This window comes from Piliocolobus tephrosceles, chromosome 10 (assembly GCF_002776525.5).
Source record: "Piliocolobus tephrosceles isolate RC106 chromosome 10, ASM277652v3, whole genome shotgun sequence".
NCBI classification, from domain to species: Eukaryota; Metazoa; Chordata; class Mammalia; order Primates; family Cercopithecidae; genus Piliocolobus; species Piliocolobus tephrosceles.
This window is the reverse complement of record NC_045443.1, coordinates 102,446,823-102,470,511: the sequence shown is the minus strand read 5'-3', so window position 1 is coordinate 102,470,511 and position 23,689 is coordinate 102,446,823. Positions and strand designations below refer to the sequence as shown.

Here is a 23,689-nt window from a genome sequence, read left to right as displayed (position 1 = left end):
CCCACTAGTATGAGAGTTCTAGTTGCTCCACATCCTTGCTATCACCTAGTATTGTCAGGCTTTCTATTAATACCTTTAGCCATTGTAGTGGCTGTAAAGGTAGTATCATGGTGATCATAATTTGCATTTACCTGATGACTGATGATAGTGACTATATTTTTATGGGTTTATTAACCATTCATGTTTTCTTATGCCCATTTTTTCTTTTAAAACTGGGTTGACTTACGGAGTTATAAGAGTTCTTTTTATATTATGGATACTACTTTTTTTGTTAGATATATGTATTTGAAATATTTTCTCCCAGTCTATGAATTGTCTTTTTATTTTCATTTTTAAAAATGTTATTATGTATTTTTGAGGTTTACATTGATGTTGAAACAGGAAACGTTCCTTGTCCCCCTCACAGGGCATGCGATGGTGATATGGCTGGCTTCTTCCATACACTATTGCTCAGACCTCTAGGGGAGCACACAGATGGGCAGGCTGTGGGGCTCCGACCCCACGGCAGTGTCTAGGGGTGAATGTTTACAGCTGAAGCCCCAGTGGGCGTGTGTTACAGGGTGCTCTTTTAGTTTAGCCATCCATAGATGGTTTATGTTAGCTCAGTTAGACTCCTGCCTTATCGCAAGGATAGAGGGCTTTCTGTATACTGGGGTTCTTGCCTTGGTGTACCAGAAGAATCAGATTACACGTGGGCTTAGAGAATGAGTGCAAGGTTTTATCTAGTGGAAGTAGCTCTCAGCGGATGGGGCAGCCAGAAGGGAGATGGTTTTCCCCTGGAGCCGGGCCACTCAGTGGCCTGCGCTCTGCTCCAACTGCCCCAGCCAAACTTCACATCGTCCTGCCAGTCGATGGCCTGCCGGCATGCCAGTGCCTGTCGGTGTGTTCCTCCTGACGTTCAGCCGCCCATATGTTCCTCTGCTGATGGTGCTCCTCTTGACGTCCAGCTGCTTGTGTGTCTGCTTGCTAGGGTCTCAGGGTTTTTATAGGCACAGGATGGGGGCGTGTCAGGCCAGGGTGGTCTTGGGAAATGCAACATTTGGGCAGGAAAGCAAAAATGCCTGTCTTCACCTAGGTCCGTGGGCACAGGCCTGGGGGTGGAGCCCTAGCCAGGGACTATGCCTTCCTCTACACAGCACTTCACTTCCCCACTTCCGTCTCATTTAAAGGGACCATGCGCTTCCCAGCACTTCCATATCATTTCCCCCCTCTGAAGAGGCACATCGTACTGCCTTTAGAATATGGACAATGACTGGTCTTAGCTGTTTCCTGCCAACGGGGGGCATTGTTTTGGGCAAAACAGCAGTCAGATTCCTCCCAGTCTATCTAAGGGTTCCTAGCAAAGGGGAGTCATCGTCTGAGGCTTCAGTTGCCTGTTTGGAGTTTGATGGCTTCTAGGCATGAGAGAAAAAAACAAGTTTTATAAGGTTAAGAATACATGGGTTATACGTGTATTATACAAGGAAAGAATTTAGTGCCAAAGATTACAGAGATAAGAAGTGAAATATATGAACAACAATATTGTACCTTGAACTGTATAACCCTGGTGAAAGAAATTAAACCTTATATGGGAGCGGATAAACTTTTAGAATGAGAAATGGCTGTTCTTGCCATATCTTTAGCAGTTAACAGATGCACTCCGAGAATTCTGGGGTTGCTTGGGGGCCATTAAAGCTTCTTTCTCTTTCCTGCATTTCTCTCCCCTTGGTGGGCCTCCCTGTTTATTATAAAAGATCGAGGTGGCTACTTTAAGGAGGTTCTCTAAAGTACTGTCTGGTCCCAGGGCCTGTTTTTATAGCTTCCTCCTGATATCAGGGGCTGTCTCAGTAATAAATGTATCCTTTGGGATTAGCTATCCTTCAACTGAATCAGGAGATAAGAGAGGTGTGCTTTACCAAGGCCTCTCTTAGCCGCTCCAGGAAGGCAGTGGGATTCTCATCAAATCCCTGATCGATCATGGACAACAGTATAATTGAGAGGTTTGGTCTTAGTTCTACGTAAGCCCTCTATTATGCACACCTAAGGGTGCCTCCTCTTCCAGTCCTCCACCTCGTCATTGGGATCCCATTTAGGGTCATACACTGGTACTGTTTCTTTTCCAATTGGATAATATTTGCCCCCTTCCCTGACACTATATGTGATCCAAAACTCATCCCCAGATCTGTCTGCTACTTGCAGAGCAGCCTGCTTCTCACCGTCCATCAGTTTCTGATTCAAAAGTAACATAATGTCTCTCCAGGAGAGTTCAAATATTTGGGTGAAATTCTAGAAAGCCTCTATATATCTATCAGGGTCATCTGAAAACTTGCCAAGATCCCCCATTTGCTTTAAGTTCTGTAGGGAGAACGGGACCTGGACCTTACCGGGCCCAAATTCACTGGGCATCTGTTGGAGGAGCAAGAGTGAGACTGGGGCTTGTTTAGAGTGAGGATTTCTAGGAGGGGGTAAGGGAGAGGCTGAAGCTGGATAGAAAGGTTGGGGTGGACCCAGAGGAGCAGGGCTTAAGGGTGCTGGCTCCTTGCTAGGGATGCCTCTGGGACTCATATCTTTAATTTCCTGGCCTGGCCCCTTGCAGCCTTCACTGAGACGGCAAACATGGGGGCTGGGTCAATCCTACATTGTCAGCAAAGGTCGGGATTGCCTTGCAAGGTATAGAAAGCCTACACATATGAGACCTCAGACCATCTGTCCTCACGTCTACAGAAAAGTTCCAATTGCCAGATAGTAATGAAATGAATGGTCCCTTCCTGAGGCCAAACCAGTCCTTCCTGTAAATCATAATTTGGCCAAACCATTGTGCAGGGAGCTATGAAGTGCTTTTCCTCCAGATTCTGAGGGTCAAAGCAGTCCCAATGGTTCAGGATACACTCCAGAGGAGTATAAGCTGGGGATGGTGAAGAGAACTGGTTGCCCATTCTGAAAGATGGGGAATAGAGGCTTCCCTCATTTCCCTTCCTTCTTTCAGTGAAAACTCAGAATGTAATGGAGAGAGAAAGTGAGCATCCTCCCTTCACTCTCCACCTCTTATCCCTGAGTCCTGGTGACCTTGGCAGGTGCTGGCCATAGGTACAATTGCAGTATGTACCCATGAAGCAGAGAAAACCTGGAGAATAGGAATTAACCGCTGTCACCTATGCCTCCCTTTCTCCCTGTTGCTGGCAATCTTTGAGTTCCCTGGGCCTGTTTATGCCATAAAGCATGGCCTCCTTCTGTGGAGTGGGGTTCAGTCGGCAGAAATTGGTCCTTCTCATTTACATTGTGTCTGTTGCCTGGCTTTTGAACCCTTGGACCTGGTTTTTCTTTCTAGGGCTTCAGCCTGAAGCTTGGAGTCGAGTTTGGGACTGAAAAGATATTTCAGAGGCTGTTTGTACCTGTTTAGAGTGTCTCAAATGAGCCCTGCTGAATTTGCAGTTCTCAGCCAGCAGGGGTCATTCCTCCCTTAACTTCCATATCAGAAACAGAGTTGGGAGGGGGAGCCCTCTCATACAGAAAAGGAAAAAAACAGAAAAACAATTTAATGGGCAAAAAAGGGGAGATTCTGGGGGAAGAACCCCTTGCTTAGTGCAGCTGGGTTCCTCTAATTCTTATATCTTTCCCCTGGTTCCGACTGGGTCAAATTCCTTGGCCAAAGGAGAAATGTTCCATTGGCGCAGCAGGGGAAAAGCGCCCTATCTGTTGACCCTATGGGATCATGGCTACCACTGGTTTTCACCTGCCCTCCTTGTGACTGTTGGGTTTGGCTTTTGCCTGCTGCAGGCATGCTCAGGTGCCTGAGCTTGGAGGGGTAAGAATAAGGAGAGGTGCCGAGAGCATGCATGCCTGTGGCTGTCGAGGTGGAAGCATACATGCACCTCTAGGAAAAAATTGGTCTGATTTGCACCTTTGGCGACTGAGCCAAATGCTCATTTTACTTAGTAACATTGCCACAGCCTGTAGCAAAACTGTTAACATTATAAAGAAAGAGATAAGAGCCATTTTAAACCATGTGAGAGAGAGAAAAAAAAGAGACAAAGTCTGGAGGTTTTACCTGGCCCAGTTAGGGCGGTTTAAAACTCCATGAAGGGAAACAGAGCCTCTTACCCACAGGAAAGAGAGACAGGTGGTGGAGTTTCAGAAGAGAGGAAACCCGACAGTTTCACATTTACTCACACCTTCCACAATCCTGGATGAGCCCCCAGTTGAAAAGGGAAAAGTTCCCTTGTCCCCTTCACAGGGCATGTGATAGGAGTGTGGTTCACTTCTTCAGTGCCCAGCTGCTCAAACTTCTAGGGGAGCATACAGACAGGCAGGCTGTGGGGCTCTGACCCCACGGCAGTGTCTGCGGGTGAATGTTTAAAACTGAAGCCCCAATGGGCTTGTGTTACAGAGTGCTCTTTTAGTTCAGCCATCTGTAGGCAGCTTGTGTTAGCTCAGTTAGACTCCTGCCTTATCGCAAGGACAGAGGGCTTTCTGTATCCTGAGTTCTTGTCTTGGTGTACTTGAAGAATCGGATTACACGTGGGCTTAAAAAATGAGTGCAAAGTTCTATTGAGTGGAAGTAGCTCTTGGCAGATGGAAGAGCCAGAAGGGAGATGGTTTTCCCCTAGAGCTGGGCCGCTCAGAGGCCTGGGCTCTCCTCCACCTGCCCCAGCCAGACTCCACGTTGTTCTACTGGTGGATGGCCTGCTTGCATGCTGGTGCCTGTCAGTGTGTTCCTCCTGATGTTCAGCCACCCATATGTTCCTCCACTAATGTGCTCTTCTCGATGTCCAGCTGCCTTTGTGTCTGCCTGCTAGGGTCTCAGGGGGTTTTATAGGCACAGGATGGGGGCATGGCAGGCCAGGGTGTTCTTGGAAAATGGGACATTTGGGCAGAGAAACAAAAATGCCTGTCTTCACATAGGTCCACGGGCACAGGCCTGAGGGTGGAGCCCTAGCCAAGGACCATGCCCTCCTCCACACAGCACTTCCCTTCCCCTCAGCACTTCCCTTCCCCTCTTCCATATCATTTAAAGGGACCACACCCTTCCTGGCACTTCCATATCAATGTTATGAAATACATATAGATAATAAAATGGTTACTATATTGAAGTAGATTAAAATATCTATCATCTCATATAGTAACTTTTTTGTGTGTGACAAGAACAGCTAAAATCTACTTATTTAACAAAAATCCCTAATACAATACAATTTTATTAACTTTAGTCTTTATGTTGTATATTAGATCTTTAAATTTTGCCTTTTTTTTCTTGACCATGTATTTTAAGAGCAGAAGTTCTGATTTTAATGAAGTTCAGTTTATCAGTTTTTGCAAATGATTAGTGCTTTTTATATCCTAAGAAATCTTTGCCTATCCCTCAGTTGTGAGGCTTTTCTGTTTTAGAGATTTTCGAGTTTTAGTTTTTATTTGAGTCTCTGACCATTTTGAATTAATTTCTGTGTATGGTATATGATAAGGCTTGAGGTTCGTATCTTTCAGTATGAATATCCGGTTGTTACAGCACCATGTATTGGGAAGACTATCATTCCTCCTTGAATTATCTTAGCATCTTTGTCAAAAATCAGTTTACTATATATATATGCAGGTCTATTTCTAGACTTTCTTCTGTTCCACTGATTTATATGTCTATTCTTAAGCAACTGTTGTTTTCTTTTAAGCCTTAACTTGTTCTTGATTTTAGTTTTAAAAAGAAATCATTTACCTTTTTTTTAAATTGCAAATTCTTCTGTAGGTAGCTGTCATACATATATGAGTATTTTTATGTTCATAGGTACAGATATACTGAATAACCAAATGTAATGTAGATGTTTTTGCCACTGTGATTTCTGCCAAATCAACATCCTTTTATTCTCTACTCTCAACATAGAGTTTTGGCATTTCAACAGCAGTAGTAATTATATCTACAAATCCTTATGTGATGCTGTATCTCAAACCTTCTGGAAGTCCAAGTGGATTATGTCTGGGTTTTCACACTTGTCATTTCTCATAGCTGCTTTTTCCAAGATGTTAATTAATTAAGCATTTTTTCCTTTTGTACATCAAACTCTATGCTGTTCTCTATATTCTTTCTCCAAGCAATAACTTTAGACTCTCCCATGTCAAAACAAAATTCATTTTATAGTGTTCAAATTTCTCCGTTATTTCTTTGCCCCTTCCTTTAATCCCCTCTCAATATAATGAGTTTTCTTCTTATCATGGTTTTTGTTTTGTTTTTAACCTTTCTTATGTCAAAGAAGTTCAGAGCTATACTTCTGATTTTTTTTTTTTTTTTTTTACTTAAAATTTTTTCAGGTAGTTTCACTTTCTAGAGGTATCTATTACTCAATTCCTACAGATTTCAAAATCATCTTTCTAAATCTGTTTTCTGAGACCATATGTCCCCTACTTAAGAAATGGGTCTCTATACTGAGCTTAGTCAAGAGAGGGATGTTAGGTCATTGTTTCATGGGGCTATTTTTGTTTTTGTTTTTCAGTTTATTGAGTTTTCTTCTCATAAAACAGCATATATTCCTTATTGTCAAAATTGCTCACAATCCCCACACTCAATGGCCATCATCACAAATATTTTGGTGTGTATGCTATTTTTTAAAACTTTTTTAAAAATAATTTTTCAAATTTGAGTAGTGCTTTGGAAAGACACTCAATAAACACTTTTAAATAAGTGAATATGCGTTTTTCCAGTGAAATGTTTTGCTGGGCAACCTGCAGAAGGCCTATTTGAAGCGGGCATGATAGTAGAATCAGGGCCATTTTGACTATGGACAAAGAGTAAAAAGGGAGCACATAAGTTGTACAGGGCCTAGCCTCTGCTGATTGCACCTTTCCTTAATATTCTATGGATATCAAGAGTATTACACTAATTATACTTAGCATATAGTAGAAAATCAATAAATGTTCATTTATTTTATTTATATATGCTTCATTCACACTTTTTTTCTTTTTCCTTCTTCTTGTTAGAAACCAAGAAACAACTTATTTAGTTTGAATATTTCCTTGATTTTTAGGCTGTCATTTCTCAATATCAGGTGACATTAGCTGTCGCTAGTTCTTTGCATTATTCCATCAGAATGTCATGGTCGGATGAGGGAGTGTCCATGGCAGGTGTAACTAGGCAATAGTTAACACCCAGCCAAGAATGATGATTTTTTTTAAATTCTAAATTGTATATTAACTGTTGAATAAAGAATATGTATAAGGTATGAAGAATAATAACATAGTGAATACTAGTACACTTACCTGTCAGCTCAAAAATATAACACTACAATTGCCCTAGTACACACAGGTTTAGAAGACACCTATGTGCCCCATTCTCCTCTCCAGAGGAAACTTTTCATCCTGATAGCTTTCATGGCTGTGGTTTCCCTTGTTATTTTACTGTATGTATTTGGACACCTGAATGTTTTATTTCAACATGTTTTTAAGTTTTAGAAAATGGAATCATACTGAATATATGCTTAAGTACTTTTTTTGCTCAGCATTGTATTTGAGACTCATTCACATATGTAAGTGTTATTCGTCTACTATATTTAGTTGGACTACCATTCAGCTATTTTACTGTTACACAGTATTCTATTGTGTGAATATTCCACAATTTATTCAACCATTTTTCTTTTAATGGACTTTTTAGATTGTTTTTAGCTTTTTGCTATTAAAAATCAAGGCTATGAATGTTATTGTGTAGGTCTCCTGGAAGGTATTATAAGAGTTTATTTTGTAAAGAAGATCTTAACCATTTTATGTCATGGATTCCTTCGGAATTTTTTTTTAATATTATGGGATTCTTCTCAAATTAAGGTTTTTAAATGCATGCAATAAAATACATAGGATTATAAAGGAAACCAACTTTCTCTATATATATGTAATGTAAAATACATATCTACGTATTTTTAAAGCCTTGATTTTTAAATTATTAGATTCAATAGATACAAAATTACATTTCAAGAAATATAGTCAGAAGAAATGTAACAGAGAGGAAAAGAAAAGAATCATAGAAACTGTACACATTGTTCACTGAAAGTTCTTGTATAACAATATAGAAGATTGTTATTATACTCATAACTTTTTGTCTTTTCACATTGGAACTAAATAAAAAGTCAAGAGTGATATAGAAATTCCCTACATTAGGTGGGGCGCAGTGGCTCATGCCTGTAATCCCAGCACTTTGGGAGGCTGAGGCGAGTGGATCACCTGAGGTCAGGAGTTCAAGACCAGCCTGGCCAACATGGTGAAACCCTGTCTCAACTAAAAATGTGAAAAAATTAGCTGGGTGTGGTGGTGGGCACCTGTAATCCCAGCTACTTTGGAAGGCTGAGGCAGGAGAATCGCTTAAACCCAGGAGGTGGAAGTTGCAGTGGACTGAGATCGCACCATTGCACTCCAGCCTGGGCGACAAGTGCAAAACTCTGGGGAAAAAAAAGCCCTACATTAAATGACTATGTGCATATTTTGATTAAATGTCAAGTATGTAAATATTTAAAATGTTAAATATGACAAATGACCTTGTTTCTTGTTAAGTTATCTACTCTGCTGTAACGCTATTCACAAGGATAATGTATATGTAAATTGTTTCTAGGTTTTTTTTTTTGTTTTGTTGTTAATAGAGATAGGTCTCACTGTATTGCCCAGGCTGCAGTACAGTGGCATGATTATAGCTCACTGTCACCTTGAATTCCTGGGCTTAAGTGATTCTCCTGCCTCAGCCTCCTGAGTAGCTAGAACTACAGGTGTGCACCACCATGCCTTTTTTTTTTTTTTTTTGGTAGAGACAGGGTCTCATCATGTTGCTAAGGCTGTTCTCAAACTACTGGCTTCAAGCAATTCTCTGGCCTTGGCCTCCCAAAGCACTAGGATTACAGGGATGACCCACCATGCCTGGCTTAGGTTTGGTTTACCGATGCTCATACCAGTCTCATAGAGGTGTGTTGATAGGAATGGAGGAAGGTATTTGAAAGCATTATTAGACCTTGCCAGGGTAGGAGGACAGAAAGCCAGTGTGGAGGGAAGGGAGCTGCCACTGGCTTTAGGTTTGCTATAGCAGATTTGGTCCAGAGAGTCAGGATGCCTGATATTTCTGAGACGTTAGGAAACTTAACACAACTACTACAGCATCACAATATTCCCAGACCTTGAGGCTGTTAACTGGCTGAATCTGGTCAACCCTTGTGAAAACTCATACCTACTAAAGACTCCACAGCATTGTATTCTTACAGGAGGAAAAAAAGGGTTGGGAAGGGGGGGGTTGTACTGAATTCATACCTCCAAAGTCTTACATGAGTGCAACATGGTGTAACCTAATCTCTAGCTGGAACCCTACTGGTAAGGAAGTCTGAGAATTATAGCTGTAGGCGTTTCTCTCCTTGTAAGATAAGAAAGACCATAAAAGGAGTGAGAATGGATGCTGAGTGGCAGTAGTCAATATCTAGCACAGTACTCATTCTTCATAGTTTATTTGTATCTTCTCTTTTTATCTTAAGATTATCCAACATTTATTGGTCTTATTTGCCTTTTCAGAGGATCAACTTTGACTTTGTCTTCACTATCATGTTTGTTTTCTATTAATGTTTGTACTTACCTTTAGTATTTTTTCATTCTACCTTAGGTTTATTTTTCTTTTTCTAACTTCTAGATATGCATACATAACTCATTTATTTTCAGTCTTTCTTTTCTAATATAACCATTTAGGTGCTGCATTTCCAGCATTCTACAATTTTTGATACATAAGATTTAATTATTGATTAGCTCTACATATTTAATAATTTGCATTATGATTTCCCTTTGACACATGATTTATTTCAAAGTATACTTTAAAATGTCCAAAAATACGGGATTTTTTTGGTATCTGTTACTGATTTCTACCTGCACTGCAATTAGGGAGTGTGGCCTTTGTGACAGTAATCCTTTGGGATTTTATTGAAAATATTCTTATTGCCTAGTAGGTGGACAGTTTTTATAAATATTACCTATGTGTTTGAAAAAAAAGTATATTTTCTAAATGTTGGCTACAGTATTCTATATACATCCATTAGATCAAATTTGTTAATTGTGTATTTGAAATGATGTTTTTTTTTCCAGATTTTATACAGTTGATTAATTTCTCATCTCCCACTAAGATGGTGACTTTCTCTTTAAATTTTATTTACTTTTTTTGAGATGGAGTCTCACCCTGTCGCCCAGGCTGGAGTGCAATGGCGCGATCTTGGCTTACCGCAACCTCCACCCCCTGGGTTCAAACAGTTCTCCTGCCTCAGCCCGAGTAGCTGGGATTACAGGCGCTTGCCACCACGCCCAGCTAATTTTTGTATTCTTAGTAGAGATGGGGTTTCACCATGTTGGCCAGGCTGGTCTCAAACTCCCAACCTCGTGATCCACCCACCTCAGCCTCCCAAAGTGTTGGGATTACAGGCATGAGCCACCGCGTCCAGCTGTCCTCTGTTTTTTCTTTTCTTTCCTTCTGGATCTCCAAATAGATGTGCTTGAGAATTACTATCCTACATGTTTATGCTACCCTCCATATTTATGACATCTGTTTTCATATTTCTCCACTCTATATCTTTGTGCTACTTTCCATTCCTCTAGATTCATCTTTCATTACGTATATATTCAAGTGTGTCTAATGTGCTATTAATCTCACCTATTTATTGAGTTAAATTTCTGAGGATGAAACTTTTATTTCTAAAAGTTCTGGTTGGTTTTCTAACTAATTTGTTCATTTCTTCTTTTTCTTTGAAAATATGATACATACTTATATTCTGTGCCAGAGTTTTCCATTGTCTAAAATCTTTCAGGTTCTGATTCTGCTATTATTTTTGCTATTAGTATCTTGTTTCCTTTCATATCTATGTCATATGACTGTTTATACCAAGCTCTTGCTCTTTTAGAACACTGATGCTTTTTATTTTTAAATTGACAAATAAGGGTTGTATATATTTATAATATACAACATGCTGTTTTGATATGTGTATTCATTGTGGAATGGCTAAATCAAGCTAATTAACATGTCCCTTCCTCACAAAATTATTTTTTTGTGATGAGAACATTTAAAATCTACTCTTTTAACGATTTTCAAGTGTAGTCATGTGCTGTGTATCAAGGTTTTGGTCAACAACAGACCACATATATGATCACATCCTATGATTATAATGGAGCTGAAAAATTCCTATCACCTAGTGATGTCGTGGCTCTACCGTCCTAGTGTGTTACTAGTTGTGCTGTACCTAGTGTGTACGCTAGTTATCTAGTGTGTCCTAGTTACACTGGCATAAACAAACCCACTGCACTGCCAATCATATAGAAGTCTAGCACATTTCATTATGTATAGTACATAATACTTGATAGTAAACAACTGTTACTGGTTTGGGTACTTACTACTATATTCAAAAAAAGTGTAAAAGTAAAAACTCAAAAATAGAAAAAAGGAGAGAGAGGCAAGGAAAAAATAAAAATAAATAGGAAAAAACCTATAGAATAACGATATAAAGAAGGAAAATATTTTTGTACAGCTGTACAATGTTTCTATGTTTTGTCATTACAAAAGTGTTTAAAAATTAAAAATAATTAAAAAGTTTATAAAGTAAAAAAGGTACTGTCAGCTAAGTTTAATGATTAGCAAAAAGATTTTTTATATATTTAGTGTAGCCTAAGTGTACTGTATTTATAAAGTCTACATTAGTGTACAGTAATGTCCCAGGCCTTCACATTCGCTTACTACTCATTCACTGACTCACCCAGAGCAACTTCCAGTCCTGCAATCTTCATTCATGGTAAGTGCCCTACATGGTGTACCATTTTTTTATCTTTTATACTGTATTTTTACTGCAACTTTTCTGTGTTTAGGTATACAAATACTTCCGGTTCCATTACAGTTGCCTACAGTATTCATTACAGTCACATACATGCTATACAGTTTGTAGCCTAGGAACAGTAGGCTGTACCACATAGCCTAGGTGTGTGGTAGGCCATACCATCTAGGTTTGTGTACATACACTCTCTGATGTTTGCACGGTGATGAAATTGCCTAACGATGCATTTCTCAGAATGTATCCCCATTATTAAGCAAAGCATAATTGTATAGGGGAAGATGTGCATAGGTTATATACAAATACTACAACATTTTATGTAAAGGACTTGAGTATCCTTGGATTTTGGTATCCTTGCGGGAGGGGTGTCCTGCAACCAGTCCTCTCATGTGGATACCAAGGGACAACTGTCCTCAATTTAGGATTGTTAGACCACATAGGTAGTTGGATCCTGGCCCAAATCCATGTAGTGGTCACCTGTGGTTATAAATTCTTAGGGGAGACTTTTTTCCCACCATGTTAGTACCACAGTCAGATAAGTTTCTTTCCTGCTCCTTCTGCAGGGGCTGGTTTATTTCTTATTCAGAGGTGCAGCTTTTTATTTTACATGAAAATCTTCCATTAGACTCTACCTAAGACAGGCCTTGCTTTTGTCTCCTGTCTGCTGTGCCCTGTGCCACCATTAAAACCAGCGGAGGATGCCTCCATGTCCCCTGCAGAGGCAGAGGGCACAAACGGCCGGGGCAGCCGCCTGCTCGGGATCCTCATAGTCTTACCCTGGCGTGCTATTTCCCTTTGTTTTGGGCCTCCGAGGATTCCTTTCCTTCATGCCAACTCAGTGATGCATTTTAAAAGATAGTTTTTGTATTTTATTGTATTATTTTGTATTTTATTTTATTAAAACGTTGTTTTCTGTTGGTAGGTCATTTGGGGTATTTTGTTTATAATGCTGCTAAAAATGGAAGTTTCATCTGGGTCTTTTTTGTGTTCTTATTTTTTGGGTTGTGTTTCTATTTTTGTTTTTTTGTATCTACAAGTAGAAACACTTCCTTCTCCTTTTCGGCTGCCCCCCATCAGTGCCCAGCAAGGGTAATGTGGTATGGGGGAAGTAGTGTGGGCTTTGGAATCAAACAGACCTGGATTTGACTCTACCACTTGCTAGCTGTGTTACCGGGCAACCACTTCACCATTCTGCATCTAAATTTTCCCTTCTGAAAATACAGATAATAATACCCACTATAGTACCCAGGAGGAAAAAGGTAATCAAACATTAGTTTTCTTTTCAACAACACCATTTATTTCCCACCTTCCCCCACCTGCCACCCAACAAAATAGTTCAAGCCAAAGAAAAGATGCTTATATCTGAATATAAGAAGTAGACTGAATTCCTGTTGATTGATAATCCTGAATTATTCTTAGCAGACATTTAAATATTAGATTTTAATGAGTAGGGTTTCCAGCCTGGAAACCTGGATTAGGGAAGTGTATTTTTGTAGGGGACCTGAATTCAACCTTTGTAAAGTTAGGGGTTAGGAAGAACTGTATTAATTTGCTACTTCTCGGGTTTATTTGTATCATATTTCTAAGCATTCCTCTCCCAAAGAAATCATCTTTCTTCACACTATACACAAGGTGGTTATTGGCAGTTGAGGCATTAAGGGGATGCTAACACAAGGGAATGTTGATTCTAGCTCAAAGAAGGAGCTGGCTGAAGGAATCAATATCGTCCAAAGCAAATATATATTTTTGTACTTTATATATTTATTTAAATTCCAAGAAATACATTTAGAACATGCATAATTAGCTGAGGTTACAGAGTTGCCTTTTCAAAAGGCATATTTACCTAGAGAGGTTATGCATATTTCATAAAGAACAAACAGACGATATAAAAGCACAGTCTACCCTTGGTGAGTTCAATGTGCTTTCCCAAGGAAAAGCATGCATTCCTTAAATTATCATTTAGTTTTAAAACAAAAAATGTTGCATTTAAGAAATGTCTGCCACTTATTGTCATTTTAATAATTTATTACACAGAGAGTTCCAAAGAAACTGATATCTTTTGTTAACTTGCATAAAACGCATAAATTTAAACCTGCTTGAACTTTGTCATCACAATACCTTTAAAAATAAATTGCATGGGAAGAGAACTTTACTCATATTGTATAAATAAATGTGCAAAAGCAGAGAGGGAATATCACAAAGGTGAGTAGAGCAATTTCTGCATAGTTCGCAATGAAATTTCTTACCTCTGTAATTTAGAGCTAGAACAGACTATGAAGACATAAATTTATTCGTTTTAAACAATGAGGGATCAGAGAAGTGATAAATCATATAACTGATTAGTGTTAGAAACCAGACTTCTATTCCAACAATCTTTTAAATAAAGTCCATGAATTCTGAGACAGTGTAATAATTGATGTATCAGTGATGATGGCACCAATATTTACTGAGTACTTACTCTAAACCAAGCATTTGCTTAGCCCTTTACATATATTATCTTGTTGGATTTTGGCAATCAGCCCATCCGGTAGGTAATGATAACCCCATTTTACAGATGAGCAAATTTTCACTTGTTGACAGTAACAGTTATTCAGTGATAGAGCTTCTTCAATAGCAAACATTTGTTTCATTTATCATGTAAAAGTATTTTGCTGGAAACCAAGGGATCAAACAGAAAGAAGACATGGTTTTCTTCTTTTGGGGATTGATACATTAGATCCCTACAACCTAACATGTAAGATGTATCTGTAAGATGAGTATGTTAAATGAGCAGGGTTTTTTGTTTGTTTTGAGACACAATCTTGCTCCGTTACCCAGGCTGGAGTGCAGTGGTGAGATCTCAGCTCACTGCAAACTCTGCCTCCTGGACTCAAGGGATCCTTCCACCTCAACCTCAATAGCTGGGTCTACAGGGGGCTAATAGGGTATCACTTTGTTGCCCAAGCTAGTCTCAAACTCCTGGGCTCAAGTGATCCACCTGCCTTGGCCTCCCAGTGTGCTGGAATTACAGGCATGAGCCACCATGCCTGACCGAGTAGCTTTCTTATGTTTTGACCACAGCACTTGTAAGAAATATGTTTATTCTGAAACATATACATACATAGATAAATATGTGTAAATTCATAGCTAAAACAAAAGTTTTATGAAATACCCTTACAGTGTTACTTTTTTACACATGTTACTTTCTATTCTAGTCCATTCTATTCTATTTCAATTTTTTAAAAGCCAGTTGTGACTGGGTGCTGAGGCTCAAGACTGTAATCCCAGCACTTTGGGAGGCCGAGGTGGGCAGATCACCTGAGGTCAGGAGTTCGAGACCAGCCTGGCCAACGTGGTGAAACTCCATCTCTATGAAAAATACAAAAATTAGCCAGGCTTGGTGGTGCACGCCTGTAGTCCTAGCTACTCAGGAGGCTGAGGCAGGAGAATCACTTGAACCTAGGAAACAGAGGTTGCAGCGAATTGAGATTATGCCACTGCACTCCAGCCTGGACTACAGAACGCGACTCTTATCTCAAAGAAACAAAACAAAAAATCCGTTTGTATTTATATGGATATATACATATATATTTAAAGTGTGTGTGTGTGTGGGTGTGTGTGTGTGTGTAAAACTCTAACTACTAATAGTCCTCCAGAGTTCCTTTAGCTATTTATTTTGTTATTTATCCCCATATTTTGTTTGGATTGCTAATTTTGCTTTATTAAGAAATTATCTATTGACATCCAGTTGTGGTAGACGAGGATTTTGCTACCTTGCCCTGTGCCTTATTTCCCCACCTTCCATCCTCCTAGTGTAGTAATGCTCAAACTTTTTTTAATAAATGGTTTTATTACTATGACTTATAAATGTCATTTATCACGGAGCCATGTAGTGTATTCTATCTTCTTTCTCTTTATCTCTTTTTAATTTTCTTTTGGAGATAATTACCATATTTTTCCACTTACATAATTTTCTACATTTCTGAATTTTTTATGTTATTTTTTTTTCTTTTTTGAGACAGAGGCTTGCTTTGTCACCCAGGCTGGAGTGCAGTGGCATGATCTCGGCTCACTGTAACCTCCACCTCCTGGGTTCAAGTGATTCTCCTCAGCCTCCCAAGTAGCTGGGATTACAGGCGTGTGCCATCACACCTGGCTAATTTTTGTATTTTTAGTACAGATGGGGTTTCACTATGTTGGCCAGGCTGGTCTCAAACTCCTGACCTCAGGTTATCCATCTGCCTTGGCCTCCCAAAGTGCTGGGATTACAGGCGTGAGCCACCATGCCTGGCCTGAATTTTTTAATTTCTTAAATTTTTTTTGCAAGTGCTCCATCAACAGCTATCACATGCCTAAATTAGTGTTTTGCCCCTCAAAAGTTTATTATATCAGATAATTTGCCCACTTGCCTTTATCATGGAGACCTAGTATCCAGAGCAGTCCACTCTCCTGCTCTGGCTTTGGTGCCCTGGGCCACTGCACAGCTGTCATCCTGGAACCTTCTCTCACTGCTCTCTTATGTTGCCTCTTCCATTTTCTGAATTCCATTTTTCTCTCGATTCAAGCCCTCATTTTGTTTGCTTCAACACATTTTCTAAAAAGTTCCAAAGAAAGAGAACGTGGGAGAAATATTTTCTGAGTACATGCAAGTCTTAAAAGGCCTTTCATTTACTCTCAACACTTGATTGATAAATTGGGCACAGATGTATAGATTGGAAATATTTCCCTCTCAGGATTTTGAAGATGTTACTCCTTGTCTCCCAGTGTTGCTGTTGAAAAAAATCAGATTCTTATTTCTTCATAACCTGTTTTTAAAAATCATAGCAAATCTTTTTTAAGTTCTTCCAATGTGCCAAACACTGTTCTAACCATTCTGCATTATTTAACATTCACATCACATCTCTGTCTTGAACGGGGAGGAGACTGAGACATGGAGAGGTTAAGTAACATGGAAGTAGGGGTGGGCTGTTGACTGGATGCTTTACCATTAATGGACATGGGGACTGGCCATTTAACTGGGGGCCTCCAAATGTGAGCATCTACTCTCCTCTCTTCCTGCCTGTTCTCAGAACAAAATATGAATCTGGAGGAATACTCTGGTTAGGTATGTAGACTCTCAGTTACTCCTGATTCTCAGCTAGTACCTCATAGTTTCTAGTGTCTTTGAGTCCTGAGTCTCTAACACTCAGTTTCTCCAAAAAACATCCTTCTATTTTCCTACATGGAGGAGGACAGTTTGCAGAAATGGTGAATGTGGAGCTAGCTCTACACACAGACATTTAAGTAATCTTTTGGCCTCAGCCTTGCTTTCAGCCTCAGCACTATCTGGTACTTCCAAGTCCAAACCTTTCGTGGATTCTACAGGACATACTGACTTCTTTTCTCATGTGTCCCTCTCAGTAGATATTCTAAGTTGTAGCTCATGTGGCCCTGGTCAGTGAGTTATACCATTAATCCAACTGTTTATATTTTTTAAAATTATGAAATATAAACATACAGGAAGTAATAGGAAATCAGATAACCATGTATTTACCACTCAGCTTTATCAATGATCTGAAGCAACTATTTCAAAATAAATAAAAATGCATCATATATATGGTTGGTAACTCCCTTGTATCCCTTCTTGAGCTCATTTCATCCCTCCCTAATAGTTATCAGCCTTCTAAATTGGCATCTATTCTTGCCATTATACTGTTTATTATACTGTTGCTACAAATGTATATATCTATAAATAACATAGTTTTATACTTATAAACTTTATTAAAATGATATGCATAGTCTTCCACTTTTTTCATTCAACTTGTGCTTTTGAGATATATTCGTGTTGATTTATATAGTTCATTTTTCATTTATTTTAGCTTCTACATAGTGTTTAGTTGTGTGACTTAACAGTGAATTTAGCCATTCTGTGTCAATAGATACAATTTTTTGCTCTTAAAACAGACATGTAGTGAATATTCTTGTACATCTCTCAGTATGCTTTTATAAGAATTTCTCTGTATGGTTTCCATAAGTATACCAAGATACTGGTCTTCTCAGTCCTTGGGGTAGCAACAGGGAGACCTAGAGTCAGCAAAGCCCCTGAGCTAGTATCCTTTGACCATGAACAATTTTATTTTTCCCCAGTGGCACAGAAAGAAAAAAAAAATCATTATTTCTATATAGGAATGCTGAATTAAGGAGATGCACATCTTCAAATTTAATAAATATTACCAAATTGTTCTCCAAAGTAGTTGTACCAGTTTATATTCTCATCAATGTAAAGTTCTTTTTTACTGAAACAAGGTACTGTAGTGATGGTTAAGAACATTGGCTTTAGTGTTGGACTGGGTGAGTTTGAACCAGACTCCACCTGTAAGCTGTGTGATCATGGGCAGGTTTCTTGGGACTTTGCCTTAGTTTTTTTGTTTGTTTGTTTTAAGAAGGTTGGTTTTATTTTCTGGCAGAATCTTTTAAAATATAAAACAGATAAAACACATTTCAACCCTGCAATCTGCCAGCAAGTTTTTTATATGTCAGAGGATTAGTGGAATATATGCGCTGTGTGACAACTACATAGCCACTTAACCTCTCCAACTCAATTTCTCCAAATGAACATTAGGAATAGTAAGTGTACCTACTTCCTGAGAATGTGGCAAGGAATAAAACATCAACTAAATAGGCAATAAAATGGGTTGAGTTGTGTTCCAATAAAACTTTATTTACAAAACAGGTGGCAGATTGAATTTGGCCCATGGGCTGTAGTTTGCCAACCTTAGTCTAGAAAAATCATTCAGGGCAGATATTACACAAGAAATTCCTAAATATGTACGTATCATATATAAATTTGTGTATATAAGTATATATTTAACACATTGTTAATATGTAAACATGTAATATTATAATATAGAATATAAATTTATTCATTTATTTTTCTTGCTAATCCCAGAGAAATTAGCTACCCTCATTCTTTTAAAAACGATTGTTTCCTCCTGTATATATTACTTATTCAATCAGCAAATGTAGTTATTAAACCTCCATATACTTCAGTAATTTTGAGTTTACTACATAACTTGTTCTATTTATAGATAGCCAATTTTTTTTAAGTTCTGCTTTTGGTCTTTTTTTCTTTAACCTAACACTCTACTCTCTGAAGCAACATATTAGAAACCTAGTGTCTCCTGACATAACCTTTGTCTCAGGTTCACCTCTCCCACCCTCCGTGCCTGGGACAAACAATTCTTATTCTCATAGGAATCTCCTATATGACACTGTCTCCAGCTGATTTGCATTCCATCAATCAGATGTTGTCTACTTTTTAGGTTAGTCACTTTGCTAGGTACTGAAGACGCAGGTGTGAACCAGTTTCTCTGAAAGTAGGGCATCCAAAACAGAGTCTAGATGTGGCCTGGCTCACTGGGGGTCCCATGGGATGACTCTCTCTCTCTCAGTCTGTGCATTTTGCTTTCAGTGATGGAACTTGACATCATGCTGCCTTTTTGCCTTTCCTTTCATCCCCCTAAACCAAGGCTCTTATTAGTTCAAAGTAAGTTTGGCAAATATTAGGCCCCATATTTTCCTCAAATGAGAATAGCTAGGCTCAGAGTAGTAAGAAACTTACCCAAAGGCAGAACTGAGAATCAAATCCAGATTTTATAACTTACAAGTCCAGGATTCTTTCTAATATTTCATGCTTCCTCCATACTCAGAACAGATTGTCCTGGTAAAACTTTATATGATTCCAAAACAGTCTCTACCGGTGAAACACTAATGAAGAACCGACCACATGCAAAAGACAATAGGGCTTAAAGTACAACCTCTCTCTGACAGATGTCCAAAGGCATGTAAAGTTCATGCATTTGGAATAGGTACATGTCTTCCTACTTTTGGACAAGCCACTCTCCTTCCTGGTAAAGGTGTTAGAGCTAAAATGATAGCACGCAACAGTTTAGGTCCCCAGGCAAATGCCTCATCCCCATGGCCTACTTGCCAGGTTAGTGAAAGGTCTGTTGGCCTAGACCTTAGACCCTAGACCTGGGGTGGGCTTCCTCCTGCACATACCAGGTGTTCCCAATACCTGAGGGGCCACAAATAGTAATAAGAATAATACTGTTAAAATAGACTAATAACAGACATTTATTGAAAGGTTATTGTGTGCCAGGCACTGAATTATTTAGTATATTATTTAATCCTCACAACATTCTTATGAGGTAGGTACCATTTTAATGTTCGTTTGGATAAACAGAGTTAGAAAGGTTGAGTAACTTGCCTACAGTCAGCTAGTAGACAATAGAGAAGGGCCGTAAAGAAGTGCTTTTAACCACTGTGCTATACTTGCCAACTTGTCCAAAACCAGTGAACATCCTTTCTAGTCCCAGATTTCTTTCACTGCTTCAGGGATTTGAAAATTAGAAAGTCTCCCTACTCTAGGTGGATCAAAGAAAAAATCATTTAAATTCAAAGCATCACAAAAGTCTTTATATTCCTGATATTCTAGAAAATATTTATATATAACACCTTCATGTTTGAATAGTCTTTTAAACTATTTCCATTTTATGGATATATCTATGTCTGTATCTATAACTACATAGATGAGCCATTTCTAAATGCATTTACCTTCTAGTTATGGGTCTTACTACTGAACTGAAATTTTCCTTGACAAGTCACAAATGGCCTTATAGTTAGTAAATGAATGGTCAGTTTTCCATCTTTATTTTATGTGATATACCTGCAGCAGGAGACTGTTAAATAATTCCTTATTTTAATTTTTATTTCCTTCTTCATAATGTCATCCTTTTTTTACAGGTTTATCACATAGAAAAAGTCTTTTGGAAACAGTACAATGCTATTAAAATATCAAAATTATTATGGCTATTAGGCTAGAATGAGATCTATATGAAAAGTTGAAGAAAAATTTTAGTACCTGTAAACATACATGCTGTTTTCTCTCTTGTGAAATGGAGATATTCTTGTCAACTAAATATTTCTTCTTTTCAAGCATGGTTCTTGACTTAGACATATGTGGTTCCTTCCAGAAGTCAGTGGTTTAGGCTTGTGGCCATGTTTCACGGGCTAGGAATGTCCAGGCAGCAGGAGTAATCTCTGGTGTTCTTTTCTAGGTATTTACCTTGTTGTGGATTGCTGACTGGATGGTCCATCACTTCTGGAGGAAAGGAAAGGACCCGGATAGTTTCTCCATCCCCTACCTAACAGCATTGGGTGATCTGCTTGGGACAGCTCTGTTAGCCTTAAGTTTTCATTTTCTTTGGCTTATTGGAGATCGAGATGGAGATGTTGGAGACTAATAAATTCTACAAACTGCTCTCCAGTTACCAAGGAAGAAAATACACGATAACCACTTACAGCTCTTTTTCAAAACTCTTAAATCAGTGGTTTGACTTTTGCCAGGGTACTCTTCAGTTGGCCCTGATTCAATTAAATGGCCTTAATTTTTTTTTAAGGAATTTGCGTCAAAACCAGAATGAAGAGTATTTGTGCTGCTTTTCATAGAATAAATAATTTGACATAGACATAGATATAAGCTCCAGCTCTGAAATTCATTAGGAAAGAATATAGGATGTTTATAGTGAATAATTTTAAACCACAGCCATAGCAGAAATGTACTTTATTATTTAATTTGTAATGCAGGATTAGAAGAAGCAGAGGTCTAGTTTAGCCTTTCTTGTCTCACAGATGTGCTGTATCCCAGGCATACTATAAAATGAAGGGTGCCCAACCAGGCTTTGAATCGTATTAACATTGCCCACCTCTATGCTGAGGATAAATTTACCAATTGCTCATATTTAAACTGACCTAAATAGGTTTTGCTGAGCATAAGATAAACTCACTTTTACCTCCATCTAAAATTACCCTGTGCTGATGCCAATTCAATTTCATTTCTGCAAGTTCTTCTCAGGCTAACTTTTAAACATCTAGTGATCTTGAGAGATTGTTAATGAGAGCAGTGGGTTATTTTTTGATCGTTGATTTGTTGGAAAAATGTTGATGTGTTTTAAAAAATGTAATCTTCAAAAGCAGAAGATAACCTGAGATGCATTTGTAGAGACAAGACAGTATGAGAAATTTTGTGTGTGTGTATGTGTGAGAGAGAGAGACTTTTGATGAAGAACTAAATCTTGGATTGCTGATAGCAAAGATCATAGTGCTGTTGGAATATCAGCAATATAATTATTCTTAAACACATTTTATTGACATGTTTTTGTCATTTGGTCCAAAAATTTTGCTACTGACCAGAATTTACTATTTGTTACCTATATTCTTTTCTTTTTCTTTTTTTTTTTTTTTTTTTGAGACAGAGTCTTGCTCTGTCACCCAGGCTGGAATGCAGTGGTGTGATCTTGGCTCACTGCAACCTCCGCCTCGTGGGTTCAAGTGATTCTCCTGTCTCAGCCTCCTGAGAGCTGGGATTACAGGAATGTGCCACCACGCCCAGCTAATTTGTTACCTACACTGTAATTAATAATTTCTTATTTTAAAAAGTGGTACTATTTAATATAATCAAGATAGGAGATTTAAAATGAGCAAGTGATTCATTTGCTCTTTTAAAGAAGCCCGTGACTTACCCTTTTAAAAAAGAAGTTGGTGGGTTACCTCAATTATTGTTCATGCTTAAACTATCCATTTGTACAGGCTTATTTCTATATGGGACCCTATCATATATATTTCTCAAATATTTTTTTCTAAAACTCTGGCCTATATTCTAAACACTTGACCAACACCTTAGTTATTGAATAGGTAACCATTTTTAAAGCACGTGTAGTTCATTTTTTAAAATTCAATCTTAAGACCGTTAGATATTTAATAATTTAAGCTGATAAGGGTATCAAAATGCACATTAACTTTGATCATCATGATTTAAGTTGTAACTTTTTGTGTTATACAAATATTAGGTTGTTTATAAATATATTGGGAAAAGTATTCTTGTTAAGCTCTTTTAAATGAGGGTACTGTGGTTTAGAGTTATATATTTTTGCTTATTTTTAAACTTTATTCCATTCTGCCTTATAATGAAACTTTTAAGGCAGAGAACTGAACTAATTATAGAATTTCTCCTTTGGAGAGTTATAATGTCACATAGTGAACATTCTTATAAAAGAAAGAATAAGTTTAAGTTGATGAATATTTAACTGCAAAGATTTTTTACTTAAAAAAAAAATCCATGAATAATATCTTTGATTTTATTGTAAAGCATTTGTAAATTATTTACATTTTGGCTGTATGATTCATAAACATTTACGTTTCCCAATGATTTCTATTTTGATTTTTTAAAAATATACAGGGCAAGCTACATTTGAAAAGCATTAATCAACAACTTTATTGCATTACACATTCCAGTATACATTCCAGCACACAATATCATTTAATACTCACAGTAGTACCTGTGAAATATGTCAGATGGATGTTCCTATGTCTATTTTACAGCAGAGGAAACCGACATTCAGAGAACTTGAATTTCTAAGATTGTACCACTGCAAAATGACCAAATTGTGAACCTAACATCCAGGTTTTCATGCCAATACTCTTTCTATGACACATTTATGACCCTCCAAATATACCAAGACTACCTAACTACTTCACCGAGAGGAAGCCAACTGGAAAAACAGAATTTTAAAAAGTACAATAGAGTATTACTACATCTTTTCAATTTCAGACAAAGCAATCTCCATTTATTATATCCTGATGGTGAGTATTGCCAGCTCGAAATTATTCTTATTTCTAAGACAAGGAAAATACTGGTAAATGAAAATATTGAAATAAAGAACAATGCCTTAATTTGTAAAATCTATCATTGCTACCACCCTGCCCAGGTCTGGCCATTTGCCATAAATGCTGTTAAATAAATATAATGACTGATAGAGTTCTGTCTCCTTTCTCTTTTGCTACCCAACCTTGGTTAGAGCAATCAAATGTCTAAAAGGCATGTAATAGAAGAAAAA

General features: G+C 38.1%; 1 protein-coding gene across 2 annotated transcripts in view; it reads left to right on the top strand.

Moving 5' to 3' along the window:
* SLC41A2 (solute carrier family 41 member 2) overlaps positions 1 to 23,610 on the top strand; it is a 143,654-nt gene extending 120,044 nt beyond the window's left edge. For both annotated transcript variants that reach the window (XM_023192081.2, XM_023192145.2), the window contains exon 11: positions 20,852 to 23,610. In XM_023192081.2, coding sequence (XP_023047849.1) covers positions 20,852 to 21,037 — 186 coding nt within the window. In that variant the 3' untranslated portion in view covers positions 21,038 to 23,610. The remainder of the gene's footprint in view (positions 1 to 20,851) is intronic.
* Positions 23,611 to 23,689: the final 79 nt, after the last annotated feature.